The sequence below is a fragment of the Siphateles boraxobius genome, unplaced genomic scaffold (genome assembly GCF_051911475.1).
Source record: "Siphateles boraxobius isolate OS27281-9 unplaced genomic scaffold, OSU_SipBor_1 8, whole genome shotgun sequence".
NCBI lineage: Eukaryota > Metazoa > Chordata > Actinopteri > Cypriniformes > Leuciscidae > Siphateles > Siphateles boraxobius.
The window spans coordinates 31,739,310-31,758,586 of NW_027509208.1; the positions used below are offsets into that span (position 1 = coordinate 31,739,310).

Here is a 19,277-nt window from a genome sequence, read left to right on the forward strand (position 1 = left end):
AGTTTGCTAGCATTGTCTAACAATGATTAAATTAAATTAACAGTTGTTTGTATTTCACAATTGTAAGGAACCTGGGTCAGGCTTTGGGGATACGTATTCAAAAATTAGTAATTTTTCAATTAATAATTATTCATACGGGTTTGCCCTAGATAATCATACATGTTAAATCTCCCAAAAAGGGATAATATGTTCCCTGCATCGCATTCATATATGTACCTAGACAATTACCACAAAGGATTATATTTTCATATGTAGACTATATTTTACAGACAGGTTATTATCAGCTCAGTTGCATATCAATACTTAATCAAAACGGATTATAATTAAATATTTAAAATATAAATTATGTCTATCATAGATCGATCGTCAAGATAATCTTAAAGGGGATTCATTTATGATCGAATGTTTGTCCAGCAAACCTGATCTCATTAAACCTCATAAAATAATCCTACTTTGTAGACTTCCAAGAGAAGTTATTCCTCTGGCCACAAGGAACAACTTTCCTGATCTATAACGATACCTCTTTAAGTAGGCTATCAATAAAATTTTTAAAGCACGTAGCTTTGGATCGCAACATTAAAGGGACTTGTATATGAGCATAGAGACAGAATCAATAAATTAATATAATGAATTTAATAAAGGAAAACTAAGTGTACAGTTAAGAACGTTACAAGGAATAAAATGTACTTACAACAAAATACAACGACAATGAATGAGATTGCATCAATAAAGATTGAGAGAGAGAGAGAGAGAGAGAGAGAGAGAGAGAGAGAGAGAGAGAGAGATCCATAAGGATTACAGTTTTGCAAAATTCACCTGGACAAAACCCTCTGAGGGACCACAAGAAATCAACATCACCCTAAACAGGGGTAAACAAATCTTAATGCTATGAAAGCTTAGTAAACGAAATACTTGCACATCTATAGATCTTTTGTGTGGCTGATATGAAGAAGGCGTGTGTGTCTCGATCCTGGGAGCGTCACGTGTTCACTCGTTCTTCCAGAGCGAGCCAAGCGGGGCGATTTTGAATGTCCGTTAGGGGAAGTTGCCGGTTGATAATTCAGGCTAAGTTAATTTCACTCGTCGGTGGAAATTAACAAAGGAGAATTCGAAAATGGAAAATAAAAACTTAAAGAAACAAACAAACAAAGGAAAAGATCCCCGGAGGAGGATGAGGAGTTACATGATGCGAGGAAGAGGAGAGAGGTAAGAGAGAGAGAGACTGATCGTGATCAGTCATTTAAAAGGGTGAAGATGTCACACCCTCTGGGGGTATGTGAGCCAATCCGAAGTTGTGCCTTTGGAGGGAGATTTTGTGTTCAGACAGCACATTTGAATCTGTAATTTCATTGGGTGTTTAAGAGAAAGAATCTTCAAGATTCTTATAATACCCATGTGTCACAAAGTTAACAAAATTTAATGTAAATTAACAAATGGGGAACGAGGATTGGAATTTATAGAGACCAAATATGGTTCACATATTTGTATGCAAAGTCTAAAACATTAACCCATTAGAGTTTACAAGAAACCAGAGGCCAAAACAACATCCGAAGGATGTATTAGATACATGTTTATACATTTCTCAAGTTGTTTTATAATATATAAGATTAACAGGGTTTATTTCTCCTCCTCAGGAGAATTAAGTGAGTGTCACCTCTCTCAGGAATTCCCCTTTAGAGGTCGTAAAAATACTTATCTATTGTAACAGAATTCTGTGAGTGTCCAAGTTCTGCCAGTGGTGTTACCTTCGGGGGGAGTTAGACAGACCCTTGCTGGGAGAGTGAGTTTGCCGGACTATTCATTAGACAAAACCAACAATCTGTGTGTGTGTGATTGGTCCAGACGCTACGACTACTATACACTCACAGTTCCCTCCATAGGACCTGGGCAATCGGACGAACATAACAACATCTCAAATATATCTCAGTGAAGTCTTTTAAATGAGGAAATTGGTAAAGGTTTGTGTATGTTTGTGTATGTCCATTTGCGCATCTGGCATTCCTTTGAGGAGATAGCGATTTGAGGCCTGACCCCCGGCTGTGTGTGTGTGTGTGTGTGTGTGTGTGTGTGTGTGTGTGTGTGTGTGTGTGTGTGTGTGTGTGTGTGTGTGTGTGTGTGTGTGTGTGTGTGTGTGTGTGTGTGTTTACACAAGTTCCTTCTTACTGGAAAGGGGGAAGGCTTGGTTTTAACTCAGTTCGCAATGAAAGTGTCAATGAACGCCATTAGGAACAGACTCTGTGGTGCCCAACCTGAGTTATGGACCAGAGTCAGAGAGGTTAGAAGCATTCTTACATGTGTGCATGAGTCGTCCTGACATAGTCCAGATACCCTACACAATACATATAGTTTTTCAAAGCAGCTTTACAGAAAATGCATGAGTTTACATTACAATTTAGAGTGATCTGTTGTCAGAGGTGACTGTCAAAGTAATGTCATATATCAAACATGTACAGTTCTAAGATAATATAAATCATACAGTTAGCTAATATCATGTACTCATTTAGACAGAAACAATGATCTCATTAAAGTGATTAATACAAGTTGTGATCATAATGATTACAATATATAGAAAATGTTGCAATGGAGCATGTTGATTTAGACTTGGTGTCATCTAATTAAATTTGGCGAAGAGCTGATGAATTGTCTAGGACAAGTTTGAAAAAAGTAGATTTTTAAAAATTAAACCATGGCATGCATTCAAATTTAGTTTCTAGGCCTTATTGTACAAACGTCATTAGCATAAATAAATTTGAGCCGTTGGAGGTGCTAGAGGGTTTTATAAAGAGACTCCAAATTTGCTTTGGTAAATGTTTAAACTGTCTTGTATTTGTGCGCCAAATTTCATAACTTTTCTTTGTACGGTTCTATTGGCTGCTATAGACATGACCTTAATAAAAAATTAATTTGCATCAATTTGAAAAGTTAAAATTTTGTTTTAATAGAGTTGGTTCAGTTCAGGGTTCGTGGATTACAAGTAAATATGCCTATAAGTGGGGCTAGATTGTGTAATTCTCTGTCATTTACAGTGTAGAGACAGTGGTGCATACATGTAGTCAGCCATTTGTGCATCAAAACAATAAAGTCTTGGTGTAAATTATGTGTGTCTAATTCTACATGAAAGGGCAACCCAACACATTACCAAAATTGCTTATCATACAAAAGTAAAAAAATATATGCTTGATATCTTAATACTGTAATCCTTGTTTAGAATGTTTATCATGTTTTGTTCATGCATTAAAAAAATGTTGGGTTGTTTCAACCCATGTTTGGGTCAAATATGGACAAACCCAACTGTAGGGTTTAAAAATGTAAATACAATTTAAACCACCAACAACAACCCAACATTTTGAGTTTTTTGAAGATAAGCATTAATTGGCATGTGATCTGACTAGCTTCTACCAAGAAAATTCACATCAAAATATAGTTTGTACAGCCAGCCTCTGAAGCCAACAGAAATTATAGATGGATTGTTTTCTCTTCTCATTACAGTTCCTAAATGTGTGATTTGTTTATATATAGCTTTGTGGAACTCTTCATTTCATTTGTGCTTGTTTGACCTGCTCTTCATAGATAGGCTAAGTAGTGGCAGCGATCTGAAATACTCAAGGCATAGCCTACTGACAAGTGAAAACAAATTAACAGAGAAGCATTTTGTGGTTGAATTCTCAACATCTCATGTCCAAAAAAGAATTAATAAAATAGTTCTGGTGATGAGTGGGTCTGTTGAATAGTCATAACAGAGATGAGGACATCAAAGATTACTGATTTTTGTGAATTTTGAAGTCTCCAAGAACCAGTTCTCTTGTCCAGTGTAATCGTTGAGAAATGAACAAGCAATTTGAAATGAATGAAACATATTGTTTGGCCATTTTAAATATATGGACATGAGACAAAATGATGTAGGTTCGATTTCTTGAAACTTTACATGATATAATTAAAATTCTACTCCTCTATGGAGAAAACAAATGGGATCTTATTTCTGGACCCAAACTGTTCAGGATCAACACATCCTGAAGGAACACGTGAAGCCATGAAAACTGAATCACAATGGGTCAGATGAAGTAGCATTATCAACGCTAAGATTGTGTGAAAGAAGAGACGAATGAACGATCATTGCTTAGCAGCGAGTTTATTCATTAAAGCACTGTTTGTGCGTGCAGGTAACACACAAACATGCGCAGAGAATTGGCATTGAAAACCGCTTACAATCAAAATAACCACTGAAGGTTTAGCTAAATCCTGTATAATGCAAGAGTGGATCTAAGTGGGACTCGACTTGCTGCACACGATAGATAATAGAGACGAGGATATTTTGAGTTCTGCAGTGATGTGAAGCACATAAGAGTGAGCATCGCTACACTTGTGCACCAAACTCTGCTTATATCATTCCCAACCTAATGATTTTCTTGCTTCTGTGAAATCCACAATTAGATGTTAGGCAGAATGTTCAAGCTTCTGGTGATTTTCCATACAGTGATTATTGCTGGCAAGCTCAAAGGACAAAAAAAAAGGGTTTCTGGGGGGCTTAATTCACCCTTCCACAAAAACATCAGGCCTTAAATTAGAGCAAAAAGGTCATGGCATTAAATGTTGCATGCATTGCAAAAAATAAATATCTTCCTCTGTCCTGTTTTCCAATATAAATATCAAACAAACAATTGCTTGAGATGCAAATGTAAAAAGTTTATGCTTAAAACGAGAACAAATATTTCTCAATGAGTTATGAAATATCCCTTTGAATGAAGTTGATTTTTCTGAGCCCATTGGCATACATTTGTTCTTGTTTTAATCAAACTCACTTCATTTTGATCAATTTCACAGAAAACGAGACTTACTTTGTAAATGTATCTTGATATAAGAATCTTTAGACATTTGTTCTGGAAAACAAGACAAACATGCTGATGAAGAACATCCCTTTTGTGCGGTGTGATCAGAAGGTACAGTAAGAGATATTTATATATTCTAGTGGTTGGGAGACAGGAATAAACTTTATTCAAGGTATTTTTGCTTTGCAAAATGAATTAAAACGTAATGGATATCTTTTGGAAGCTGTATTTTCAAACTCTGGAGTGTTGCTAACAGAACGCATTGAGTTTTTCCGTCTTAAATTTACCTTCATAAAACCTGCGGAAACCCTGAAAGAGTACCACAAAAGCAATAGAAATCATGCATATCCAAGTCTTTCGAAGACTCTTAAGTATCACGTTTATCACACTTGTCAAGAGCATGAGAACCAGTGTTGTTTGGGTTCAACAACATCAAATGTGGTATGACTTAAGGCTGCAATTTTGAGTTTAACACAAACTTTTAAAAGCTTATACGGATAGTTCACCCAAAAATGAAAATTCTGTCATAATTGACTCCCCTGGTATTGATCATACAGGTTTGGAACAACTCGAGGGTGAGTAAATGATGACAGTATTTTCATTTTTGGGTGAACTATCTCTTTAACAGTATAACACATCCCCCACTTCCATCATGTGAAAAAGCATCTCATTGTTTCACAGAACAGAAAATAAATCATGACAAAACTGTTATTTCGGGTGAACTACCCCTTTGCGCTCTGAAGTTGATTTCTAAAATTTTAATTTATGTGTGAACTAGTTCAGACTGTAAAGTCTGATTAGAATATTTTTTACAAATGCCTTGTAAAGCACTCACTGCAAAGTTCCCATGAACGCACACCTGACCGCTGACCAGTCTATATTAATGTTGCTGTGTTGCTTGGCAACCGTAAACAGCTTAAAGTTACAGCTAATGAACTAAATTACCAGCCAGAAGAGTTGCTTTTCTTTTTACATTGTTAGAATTATTAATAAATGTAGCTATTTATTGAACATTGGTGTCTTTTACAATATTGCTGCTGCCTCTATATAAACACAATTTGTACATTCTGTTGTCAGGAATACCTGATTGTGATTGAATAATGGCAGCATTCGGTGATTTGAACATGTTTTAGTAATGACACTAAAGTGAATAATTGATCCAGACAACCAATTTCTCATTCTCTGCCACTTTCTTCACACAAATTAAAATAACTTCAACTTTCAATACTTCATGTCCATTTATTTATTTGGTAAGCGTCCAGGAATAATCGTTCTGCTTCATGTAGAAGGTTTATTCTGCTATAATGACCCGCTGACTGCACATTATTCCACAGTAAGCCATTTAAGACTGTGTTACACTGATTTGACCACGTCAGACCACATAACATCCCATAATCGTGGTAAAATCCTTCTAACATGGCCTCTCGTGGCTTATTGCTCAACTCTAGCATCTTTAGACCGAATCATCCCGTTGTTTATTCTGCCTGGGCAGCACATGCTTCGGCTCAAAACACAAGCAGCTACTACTGAAATGGATTTGTAGAGCAAAGAGATCCCTGCACATCATATAGCAGTAAATTATGTTTTAATATCAGGCTGGATTCAGCACAACGGCAGACCCTGTGTTGTGTTTACAATACGCTGAGATGCACAGACTATCAAATTGACTGTAATACTGAAGTCATCACAAGAATCAAAAAGAAAAACAAACAAAAAACTGCATTCACGCAATTCTCAAACTGCAGGCATGAAAATCTCAGCACAAGCCCAATTCCACTTTTTTTCCTTTTTAAATAAAAGTATCTGATCAATACATCCATCTTTCATGACCGTCAGTTGTAAAGGTTATGGAAATTGAGCATTTATAAATGCTCTCCTCAGTGAAGTCCATTTGGATGTGTATATGTGTGTGTGTGTGTGCGCATGTAGCGTGATGAGTATTGCCAGGTCATCCTTTCAAAGTTCATCCCTATAAAAAAACAACAGAGAAAATAAAAGTTACTATGGGAATCAAAGATACACAAAACATCACCACTTATATGTGCATACTGTATAAACAACTCGTGCAAAAATTAGTTTCAGCAATCTTGAAGATGTCAAAGTATAGGCTGTTCAAACTGCAAGCAATTAGTTTTTCAAATCCGATCTTTAGGACTCAAATCTGCACTTTGCCTCTGATGATATAGAGTCGCACAGGCATGACATCAATTTGTAGGCTAATACAATGAAGCGAGTTGCATTTCAGCACTTCCGGTTCCATCGTCCCGAAGTCATGGGTTTTTTGAATGGGTTTTGTTTAAATGGCTGAAATAAGGTCTGTGGAAATAAGTTATAACACTTTCATGTTTTATTCTAAAACATAAAATACATCAGCATTACCCCACCACTAGTGATTTTTTGAGGCGGTTACGTGTCTTGAAAAAGGCGGTTGCTAACAAGTTTTTAAATGGGAGGGAGATTAAACGTCATCACACTGAACATGTAAACTCAGTCCGTCTTTACAGCCTCGATATGCTTATAACTGCTCTTACGTTCTGGGAACATGCTTTTAGATCAAAACTGAAAGAGTTGTCAGAAGCTTAGTGATGATGACATTGAAATCGTGAGACACGTGTAGTTCATAGTCTACCTTTAGCTTTTAACTTCTGGCGACTGCATTTAGGCTTCAAAATTCATTAAAGTTGTGTTCATCCATGATAATTATCTTGATGGACAAAACGTGCAAGTAGCATAAACTTGTGTTGATCACAGAGCTTGTTTTTAGCGATAATCCAAAAGCCTATGGGAAAATCCTACTGGGTTTTTGTCGGGGGTGGCCTACAAAGTGACGTCACACATGCATCACTCTATAGGATTCAGACAGTGCACTTGTACATATCTGGTGTATCTATATCGGTTGCTATGATCATGATGTAGGCGACAACACAATGCCTGAAACGGTCAGTTCGGATGCATTTTTCCACATATGCATCATGTGACAAAGGATGCATGCTTTATTTTACACATTCACTTCTACTGTATATAAGACAGGACAGACATCACAATGGCAGTTGTCTAACAGGCTGGAAATTTAAAAGGCTAAATCAGCTATTGTGCTAGGGTCAATAACTAACCTCTCATATTGTAACAACACTATAATCAATTCCGTTCAAATCTAACTGATTTCAGGAATGACTTTCGAGGCATTGAGTTTTAATTAATGTCATGGTTGGGTTAAAATGTTAAAGCTCCCAATACAATACTTAATGAAAAACTTCACAGGGTTTTTTTCTGTTCAGACTACAAAAACCTCACCAGATTTGAGTGTGATCTGCTTTAAAAAAAAATCTGATTTGAGCCACCAGAGTGAACGAAGCCATAATGCCCAGCCTAAACAGCTTTTGATGTGTTCATGCTTTCACTTCTCATCATTCAGAAAGCATTTTTTAGGGGAAAAAAAACTAAAACAAACTCAAGCTCATTCCAGCAGTAATTTAAAACATAATAGTATGTTTTTTGGTCAAATCAGGCAGTAGGGTTAAGTAAAAAAAAAAAGAGAAAGAAAACTGTGCAGCTGTTCATCATGGTATGGAGCAGCAAAACAGATGTCAAGCAGCAAACGCTCTGTCTGCTGCCCCGGACCACACCTGTCACCTGTGCCCTAGAAGAGAGAGAGACAGAGGACAGAAGTCACTTCCACCTTGACCACTGCTTGTCTTTGTCTGTTAAAGGCACGTAGATCACGCCCATCAGTGGCTTCATTTTGGTACTGCCATCCTCCAGCTTGTCATACTGCTCCAGCATCTGGTTCCCTCCCGCGGGGCCGACGGGCAGGATCAGACGCCCGCCTGGCTTCAGCTGGTCCAACAACTGCGCCACACACACACACACACACACACACACACACACACACACACACACACACACACACACACACACACACACACACACACACACACACACACACACACACACACACACACACACACACACACACAGCTTATGATTACATTTCATATTTGAAATCAAGTTAATTTCAACTCAAGTAGTGATGCGATGACTTTACCAATCAGTGATTGGTTCTTTAATTTAGAAGGCGGGACTTATTCCGCCGTGTGCGCATTGCACTTTCTTTCATTTATAGTATTAAGAGTGGCCCGTCTTTCTATATTTAAAGTCTTTAGTATAATTGCCGTGTCCAAATACCCACACTTGCAGTCTTGGCCACTTGAGAGTGCGTGCACGCGACAGGAAGTGCGCAAGGCTAAGCGTATCCCATCATGCCTTATGTTCGGGAACTCCTGTGCCCCGAAATCGCATGATGTCGAGAAAGACATTCCACTGTAATTTAAATTAATTGGATATTACATCTGGTAGTAAAACAAAGTGTTACACATTTTACTGGAGCAAAGATGAGTAGGCTATCTATGTGTGTTTTGTACAACATTTGCAACTGCTTTTTTTTATCACTTAATTAGCGGCACCACAATTTTAACATTTTATCTTCTGTTAGTTACATAGCGACTACTGAACAGACATATACGTTTATTTTAAAATGCAAAATATTAAAAATAAAATAAAGCTCTGTAAACTCTTGCATTTTCTGCAAGAATGTAAGTGTGTCCCATTGTGAGATCAAAAGTTCTACACACACTTGCAGTCTTTACGCCTACTTGAACACTTGGCCGAAAACAGGAAATATGTAATCCAAGTACACAAATGGTCAAGTGCAAAAGACTGCAACTCCCGCAAGTGTGGATATTTGGACAGGGCACTTGTGTGCCGAGTATCCCGAGTGCACTTCAGTCGCTCTGTAATCACTTCGCATCATTGACCAGCAGCCAGGAGCAATTGCTGATCGCCCACACCTGTGCGTCATTAAGAAGAGAGAATATAAGCAGAGCATAAGAAAGAAAGGGTGAGCTAGTTCTCCACTGCAGCAAATGCTAATAGTGTGTTCTCTCTGTCTCTGCTTCTCCAGATTCAAGTGAGGATTGACCGATCAGCACTGGAAAGCCACAGACCTTTTTCTGCACATCACTTCATCAACCCTTGAGCACAGACCAATGTCTGGAGGTGTTACAAAATGGAAATTGAGGAAATACATGCTTAATTGTCGAAAAAAAAAAAAAAAGAAATCACAAAGCTGAAAATCTTAATGGTCCTAAACGAGGCTTTATTTCCTTGATGCAAAATATAATTTCTTTGTTTTTTTATTTCGGGGTGGAATAACGACATGGTTATGTTTTCTTTAAATTCAACCACATTGAAAAGAAAGAAACCCAAATATAGTTCACCCAAAAATGAACACTAATTATTCACCTTGATAATAATTCTCCAAACCTGTATAACATCCTTTTTTCTGAGGAACACAAATGAAAATATTTGTGTTCCAAAGAAACAAATCCAGAACATGTCTCAGATGAGGGGTGAATAAATGATGACAGAATTTTAATATCTGGGTGATTTATTCCTTTAAAGTTCCTGCTTAAGGTGCAAAAATGTCTTGGTATCAAAGTGTATTTGTGATTCAAAGGAAACGTACTGCTTGTGGCACTGTGGGAGCTGCGGCTCCGACATGTATGGCGTCATAAGGTGCTTCTTCTGGAAGGCCCATTCTTCCATCTCCAACTGCGCACACACACACAGTATTACACAACAGCACAGCTGAGCCCATATAACGGTTCTGTTCTGTCCCTATAGTGTACTAACTCTCTCTGAATATAACACACTGCTAAATGACAAAAATAAATAACTAGTCCCACACCTTTTTGGCAATTGCAATGACTATGAGAGAAAAACTGAGGAATGGATTTATGCAAATTTTAAATATTAGAAAAGAAAATGTTAATAAAAAAGTGATTAATTTATTTCCAAGCTACAAATATTATTTTACTTTTTCAGTAAAAATCTGATTTTTTCACAATTCTAAGAAAAAATAAAGTTTTTTTCATGTTTTCAATTTCGAACTTTCAGACAAACGTTTGGTCTCATTTTGTCCAAATGGAAATTGGGAGTATTTTTTTGGTTTTATTTCCAGAATACATTCATATTTGTGCTTATTTTAATCTGATGATTACTTTTTCTCCTGGTCTGCCAATACATGTCTAATACAATTCATGTCTACATACAAAAAGCCCTGTGTTTGATCAGTTCAGGACACGTACAGTCGCAGATGTAGTACTGGTTTTACAGACTAGAATTAAGTCTAGTCTCAGACTAAAATGCATGTTTGAGCTAATTTAACTGAAATCAACTTGCACTGACAATCTTAAAATATGTCAGTGCCATTGTTTTGTCTCAAAATGCACACCAGTAATGTTTTTTTCTAAGGCACGTTTATAAAAGCTACTTAAATGTCCTAATTGAACAAAAGCCTAATCCTGGCTTAATCTAAGCCCTGTCTGTGAAACCAAGCGTATAATTTTCTGATGTTTAAACTAGGTTATAATATTAAATTAACTTAAATTTAAACCGAAAAAAGTACTAACTGTTGGCCAATCAATATCAGTCAAAAACTAAATATTTCTGCATATCTAAAAAATGAACACATTATAAAGAATATGATGTAAAACAGCAAAAAACTATTGTGAGAGACCAAAGATGTGGACAAACCGAGGAGTCTGATTCTCCCTGAAGAGATCAAACTAGGGTCGTCCTTCTTTACATTAGTTTCTGAATCTTCCACCAGCTCCTTTATATGATCAATGCCAATCACTTTCCCCTTGGGCCCGACCTGTAACACACCATAGCACATCCAGTGTTATGCACACATACTATGGGGATCCAAACTGCAAGTAAATAAATGTAGGCATAAAATACATACACAATATTCATCCATATCTAATAGTAGAATTATTGTATTTATTTATTTTTACAAGAATCCCTTTCCCACTGCAGGAACTTTAAAGGAACTACTTAAAAAAAATGTTTTGGTCAAGACAGACATACATGATGAACTAACCCAAAAAAGAAGAGTCACCTATATGTAAACCTGTTGTAGCTGTTAGTTACTCAGAGGATTGGGCTAATTTTTTACAACTAAATATGGAGAGGCATTCCAACAAGTGGACAAGCAGCGAGGTACAGTACAAGCTTTATCAAGCGTTTACTCGACGGAGCAAATCCAGAGAGAATTTGCCAGGTTGCAACGATTGTGGTTTCAGCAGCGGTGCCTGTAACTTTGATCGTTCTGTTATTAAACAAGTTAAAGGAATAGTTCACCCAAAAATGAAAATTAGCCTATGATTTACTCACCCTCAAGCCATCCTATGTGTATATGCCTTTCTTCTTTCAGACGAATACAATCAGAGTTATATTAAAAAATGTCCTGGCTCTTCCAAGCTTTATAATGGGAGTCCATCAAAGTGCATCTATACTGCTCTGGGGGGTTAATAAATGCCTTACTGAAGCGAAGCGTACGTTTAAGAAAAATGTCCATATTTAAAACTTTATCGACTAAAGTAACTAGCTTCCGGCAGACGGCCAACACAAGTCGACTTACGCCAAAAGAGTGACACTCTGACTCTGCAACCCTCCATCATTTTATGTTTTTGCTATTGTATCACATGCAGAAACAACAAAAATGTGGTTCAGGAACTACATACACAAATATGTATGTATTTATATGTATTTGTAATAATAAATATAGCAAAATTAAAGTAAAACGGAAAATAAAAAGGACTGAAACCAACAAGAATAAATAAATGAAAGAATAAAGAACGCAATAATATATAATCGTAGGAGTAAATAATTGTATTTTTAAAGAAATCAATAGGAACTCATGGCTCAGAACTTAATTCTCTGAAAACCGAATACTTTTAGGTCTCTCCATGTGTTCACTTATTTTTGCAGGTTTGGTCCTCTGTACCACACACACACACTGTTTAACTGTTCTAATGTAGAAAGCTAATTTATATGCTATGATTGTTTGCATTCCATTCTATTACAATTAATTTAACAGAAAAGTGAAAATCCTAAGCAATCCCATGTTTGCAATAGGAAGTGTAGCGACTCACCATTCTGGCGAAGCAGACAGACAGGATTCCCGAGCCGGATCCCACATCCAGAGCCTTTGCTCCCTCATACAGGTGATCGTGGAGGAGCTCTAGAGCGTACGCGTGCTACAGCACAGATGAGGCTTCATCAGCACCTCAAACAGGCCAATGACAGCTATTACAGATCATGATAACTCACAAAAGCAGTTTAACTTACCATATGCGGTGCACTGATTGTTGCTTGGTAACCTGTACGGAATTACAAAACAGACCTTCATGCCAAAAAGAAAACACATCAACAGAATCACCAGACTAACACTGAGCACGTTTACATGCACACCAGTACTCTGATAACTCTTATTGAATCAACCTGTCGTCAGGGTATACATGCAACTTGCAAATCAATAACCCGACAACCACGTCATTTACAAGACTTAATTAATAAATCATGTTATTGATCCAAGTCTGGATGCACTTAAAGGTGCAGTATGTTATTTCTCAAAGTCATTGCTGAACATTGTTGATATTTGAAACTAACCCAAACAAACTCGCACCTCTCTTCATTGCTCCGCCTCCAAAGCTCACTCTCCAATCCTGACCGGGGCGACTAAGACACTAAACAGTAGGGGTGTAACGATATTCAAACCGCACACGATCACACGCCCCCCCCCCCCATGCATATATTTAGCAAAATGCTCCTCTCTAGAGTCAATTTTTCTAGCTGACTAACGAGTTCATGGTCACTGGATATAGTTTTTCTGAGGTAAATGTGACGTTACATGACATTGTTTACAAGCTGTTTCACTGACATCTTTCCTCGGTTGAAACAATGATTGAGCGATCCCATGTGACAACAAGGATTTCGATAAGTTATACTCTATCTTTTAACACACTTTCAGATGCTCATTCATGTTTATTTCACGCTGTAACTGGTAATATTAAGGCAGAAGAGAAGATTATGTGTGCTCGGCGCTGCTGCTTCTCTTGAGCTGCCAAAACGGTATTTATGTTTTTGAATTTCGTAAGAAAATGGACGTAATTTGAAATCTGAGACTTTGTTTCATATCAATAGTAACAAAGCACAAAGATTATTGCGTTTATTGGATGGGATACGCGCTACAATGTTCCATTCATTGCAGCAGTGGCAGTGGCTCAGTGGTTCATGTAGGTTGTCTACAAACCGAAAGGTTGGTGGTTCAATCCCCGGTTCCACCTGACCAAGTGTCGAGGTGTCCATGAGCAAGACACCTAACCCCAACTGCTCCCGACGAGCTGGGTGGCGCCTTGCATGGCTGACACCGCCGTCGGTGTATGAATGTGTGTATGAATGGGTGAATGTGAGGCAAATATGTAAAGCGCTTTGGTGGCCATTCGGTCTGTGAAGCGCTATATAAATGCAGTCCATTTACCATTTTTTTTACCATTTACCATTCATTCATCAACTGAAAACAGGATGACTAATGGATTCTTGGGATTTAAGAATCGATATCGGTTCGTAAAAATGAGAATCGATTAAAATCGAGAAATCGATATTTTTTACCCAGCCCTGGGGAAGAACCGAACTGTCAGTTTTGTGTATCGTTACACCCCTACTAAACAGTAAACACTGCGTTCTCTAGCAGTTGCCAGCCTGCACAACTCTCACTAGCTGGTCTCCGTTACACACGCAATGCAAAGGTGGATGTCTATTTATCCAAGGAGAAGTGCAACTAAATAATGCTTCACAAAAAATAAAGCGAAGATGAACAAAAAAGAAGGAAGCACAAATAATGAACATACAAACACAAGTAAATACACACATGAGTTGGTTGTTAGTTGCCAACAGCACAGCAGCTTCTGACAAATGACCCTCAAAACCAGTGTTACACAGTGTTACTCAGTGTTACCCAGTGTGGACCTGAATCAACGCAACATCTGCGTCTGTTTTTAGGCCTTCCAGCTTCTCTCTCTCCAGTGCTTTGCTAATATTAACACGGGTCCTAAAGCTCTTGCCCAGACATAACCCTTAATTTTCCAGTGATTTCTTCTGAGCTTTTCTCTTTTGTAATGTCTCTCAGCCATCTCTCTTTCTACAGTCTTTCTTCAGATCTTCCTCTTGCTCGTTCTCTCTCCTCCACCATCATACGCTCCCTAATGCTGATTGGCTACACGTTTGTTGCTGTGTCGGTCCGACCAAATTTCAAACAGCATTTTCAAATATCGCTCACCACACCTTTAAATCCACAGTAAGGACGCGTTCCTGTCACATATCATACGCGAACCTCAATAAGCTGACAGAAAGCAGGTTAATGCATTAACATGCTGGGTGAAATCGAAGTAAGGGCCAAAAATCCAGCTGTGGCAATCAGTCTATGCGTTTATGACCTTCCCAGTGTTCCCACACCTTGGTTAACTTCAAAATCAAGGACCTTTCAAGAACTTTCCAGGTCCAATACCCTCAAATTCAAGGACTTAATGTGGGAACACATTTTCAAGTGAGAGCAAGGTTACATCGTGTTAACTTATAAGATACATTGTTACAGTTTTCAAGCTTCTTTTTTTTGCATTGATATTTGACCATATGACAGATCTGATATTCTATTTGTCATATTCTGTTTTGCATAAAACTGAAGAATATTCGGTACATCCTATACTGTTATTCTTAAATGATCTGGTATTCATTTTTGCACGAAACTATGAAAGGTACCATCGTAGTAGTTTCGTGCGCCTTCCTCCGATAAAGGAAAACGGGTTAACGCGTTAAAATTATCACGTGCATTGTGGGCTTATTAAGCATAATCGGGTTAAGAGCGTGCATGTAAACTCACTCAATGTCTCTACAATGGAAGGGAAAGACATCACATTGATTTATAACAGCTTGAAGGCGTCAACACTGGACGCATCACCAAGACGCACAATTAGGGTTGTCGCGGTGAAGGAATTTCCCTTGCGGTAATTTTGAGTGGCTCAATAGCGCGATATGCGGTTTTACCGCCATTTATTTATTTATCTATTTATATTTATTTGTTGCTATATAAATACGTGTTATGATGTGGTCAGCCTACACAAAAACAATGTAACCGAAACTAAACAGCGTCTCTGCGCATTGAAAGACTGTCACTAAGCGCGCAGTTGTTACGCCAACGGACTGTCTTTGAGTGAGTCATTAAACCGTTCATTCAACGAAAACGTTCAAAAAAGCTGACACCTTAAATGATAGATGTAATGAAACAAGGTGTTAATTATTGTTTAACTTTGAGCTCCACTTTTAAAGGTTCAGCTGGCCAGCAATGCTTCACTTTTGGGCAAAGCTGAAGCAATGCTTCACTTAATAGAGACCCATGGCATTGATTCAATGCGTGACTCGCTGCTTTCCCCCCACGGCTTCCTCGCGCTGTGTAATGTTGACCAGCGCTGACGCCATTCATTGTAAATACCCTTACACGTTAAAAGGATGATAGCCTACGACAAATATTTTGCTTTCCTTGGAAACGGCAACCTTTTCACGAATATACATGACTTGACTTCAAAGACAGACGCAGGTAATCGCACGCGCTCAGTCGATCACATTCACTGTCTGTTTAGGCTTAAGTCCAAATCCACAAAGCCTCTGTACAAATCACAATGATAAACAGTCTTGTTATCATTATTAACTTATTTAACATTCAATACACATGGTACGAACCACTAAGGGTGGCCTTATGAGAAAAAAAAAAACGCGGTTGCTGCGGTTACTTGCATTCCTCTGCGGTTGGCCTGTCAGTAGCGCGTTGCTGCAATTTTGCGGTTATCGCGACAGCCCTACGCACAATCATCTTTATAAAAGGGGACCTATTATGCCCTTTTACGAAGACTTGATTCTGTTTTTTGGGGTGTACTAGAATATGTTTTCATGCTTGATTGTTCAAAAAATGCATTATTTTTCACATATTTTACATTATAACAGTTCCTCTCTTCCCAGTCTGCTTTTCAATGAAGAAACATACGAAATGTGGTGACACACACTGTGGTCATAGTTAGTAACCGTGATGACATCATCCATAGCAACGAGATCAACCCCGCCCTTTCTCTTAGCTTAAGACTTCTCTCTATTCCATAGTAAAGTTGGTCTCAGCAGCTTGGTGAATAAGTTAAGAGAAAACCTTTACCTAAGAACATTAACTGCTATTTAGGAGAACTCTAGATAAAATGATTAGTGAATATGGCCTCAGATACAGTAGCTATCCAATCAGAAAAAGCGCATGTAGTAGGTAAACAGGCCCTTTATTTCAGACAGGCCGAGAAATTAAATTGGCTGAATTAGCTGCGGAGCAGCAAAAACAGAAACCGGGTGTTTCATCAATGAAAAAAAAGAGTCTGAATGCACTTTGGCCACATTGGCCGCTAGAAGTGTAGACTATAATGAGAGCAATACAGCTGTAGATGACATTGTGTCAACAAAATGATACCTCTGTCTGGACTGGATCTTACCTATAGATTGTGGCGAGTCCATATATGGATTGCATCTGGAGAAATGAGCACGGTCTGTGGCCAACATAACTTCATATACACGGTCCGATTTAATGATCCCATTCTCTGGACAAAAAACACAAAAACATTCATATAGGTTATATAGGTTTCTTATAGGTTTATACCCGTTTAATATGCATAATTGTGTATATATAATGTACAAGTTTTTTTCAAGATCGCTTTCAAGAGATGTCCAATGGGACTCATTTGCAGCTTCAAAACACTTGGTGATTGTGTGAACAACATTCTTCAAAATATCTCCTTTTGTGTTCCACAGAAGAAAGTTCTTCATCTGATCTTAGTCATCCATTCATTCGGTATCAGAAATACCGGAACAACAAAACCTTGCGGCATGCCAGCAATCCTACGCTGGTATTCAAAACTTACATACTATTAATAACAGTCTGTGCCTATTTGAATATAGTAAATACTACACATTTACAATCACAGACGGAAGTTCTGAGACCTTAATATATATTTATTTAACTTGAATAACTTTTTTTAGAGACTAAATGTAGTTGTGCCAGGCTAACTATTGGGAAAAGTCCAGTGGGGGTGAAAATTATACATTTAAGGCTCAAGGGGAAATAGAACCGGAAACTGTTCTGTACTGTTCTTACCTAAATACTTGATTACCTTTTTAATCCAAAGTGACTTTAATAAATTACACAAACTGCACGGTGCAACCAAGAATTAAACATGTTCCAGCACATAATGGTGAGAGAATCAATCGACTTCCATTGGTAGAACAAGTTACAAGTTTAATTCTTAGGACTAGGAGTTAGTTCAAATAGCAAACCATAAGTATCAGCTACAGTAACAGTGATACTTGAATTAGCAAGAACCACTAAATATAGCACACTGACCACTTGACCTCAGAATAAAGCCAGGAGTTCAGGAGGACGGGTTGCATGCCATAGGAGTATTATTAGTCTCTTTGGCCAATGGTCAACTGTTAAGATTAGTTAAAAATACTAATTATATGCATGGATTAGATGCATTGAGCCAAAAGAATACATTTATAAAACAAAACCATATTTTTGATTTCAGGAGAACTGCACATTACATAAGATTGTGTGGCTAATAAACGCAGCATTAATATTAAAGCTCACAATACTAAACTGGGTGACGTCATCATACAGTGACATGTGGTGTGCCACGCCCACTGAACAACTCATCTAATAAAAACAGCACATGCAAGCATTAAACGACGAAACATTTATACAATAACGGTTTCTTGCTTTCTTATTGTATACAAACTAAATACACCTGCAGGAACGAGTGAATTCTAGATTCAAGAGATAAACGTCAAAGGGTGCTGCTATGTGACCAATGTGAAGAAAACCCACAAGATATCTTTGTTGAAAATAAGAACAGAAATGAGGCATAACACATGTCTCACAGCCATTATACAAACAGAGCAGACGATTTGCATGTGTTTTCATGAGTGACGAACACATATTAGACAGCTAGCAGCTAGCTAACAAAATGAAGAGCACTGAAGCACATCGTAAGTTTTAAACAGCAGTTGTGAGCTTGTCTGAAATAACAACACACACGAACAACGGTGAGATGAAGTCATCCTATGCTATCCTCACACGTAACGTTACAGTGCACTTTCCCCTAAGATGCAACGCAATGCTAGTTCACACAGAAACGCACTTCCCCTCACCGCACTGAAGTAAACAAACCCCCGTTACTAAGCGAAATGGTGAGAATGAATGCTTTTGCTGTTTTGATCACGCAAGACGAGTTAGACTCACTGCGGAGGTTGTTGACGAGCTCCGCATGGCTCGCTCCTCCGGATTTCCACGCCATTGCTGAACACACTCTGCGGATCAGGTAGAGTGCGGCTGTCAGCGCCGCGCCTGCGCACAACGCCCTTCCCACGACCGTTACCGCTTCCAGAACCGATACGTCACCAGACATGTCCCGTTACTCCCGTAACGCTCTTAACAGCTCACCTCTGCGTCATTCATTCCGCACG

At 38.1% G+C, this 19,277-nt stretch overlaps 2 protein-coding genes across 3 annotated transcripts in view; both read right to left on the reverse strand.

Moving 5' to 3' along the window:
- The window catches only part of lats1 (large tumor suppressor kinase 1), a 310,530-nt gene that overhangs the window by 86,331 nt on the left and 204,922 nt on the right, over positions 1-19,277 (reverse strand). The window lies entirely within an intron of this gene.
- Positions 4,114-19,219, reverse strand: pcmt (protein-L-isoaspartate (D-aspartate) O-methyltransferase). Of its 2 annotated transcripts, none has more exons than XM_077219671.1 (8): positions 19,054-19,219; positions 17,252-17,356; positions 13,020-13,051; positions 12,824-12,928; positions 11,421-11,541; positions 10,351-10,436; positions 8,506-8,675; positions 4,114-6,795 (listed from the first exon to the last, which is right to left on the reverse strand). In XM_077219671.1, exons 1-8 carry the CDS (start codon positions 19,217-19,219, stop codon positions 6,783-6,785), a joined length of 798 nt encoding a protein of 265 aa, XP_077075786.1. In that variant the 3' UTR covers positions 4,114-6,782. The 2 variants fall into 2 exon arrangements, with proteins under 2 accessions (XP_077075786.1, XP_077075787.1); XM_077219672.1 differs by having other exon boundaries at positions 8,460-8,675.

Bases quoted from the DNA above. Each gene is read 5' to 3' on its own strand.
- pcmt (XM_077219671.1), bottom strand. From the start codon at position 19,219: ATGTCTGGTGACGTATCGGTTCTGGAAGCGGTAACGGTCGTGGGAAGG. The intron at 10,437-11,420 runs GTTTGTCCACAT...GTGTGTGCGCAG, and splicing joins AGGGAGAATCAGACTCCTCG to TTGGAGATGGAAGAATGGGC. The intron at 8,676-10,350 runs GTACGTTTCCTT...TGTGTGGCGCAG, and splicing joins CTCCCACAGTGCCACAAGCA to TTGTTGGACCAGCTGAAGCC.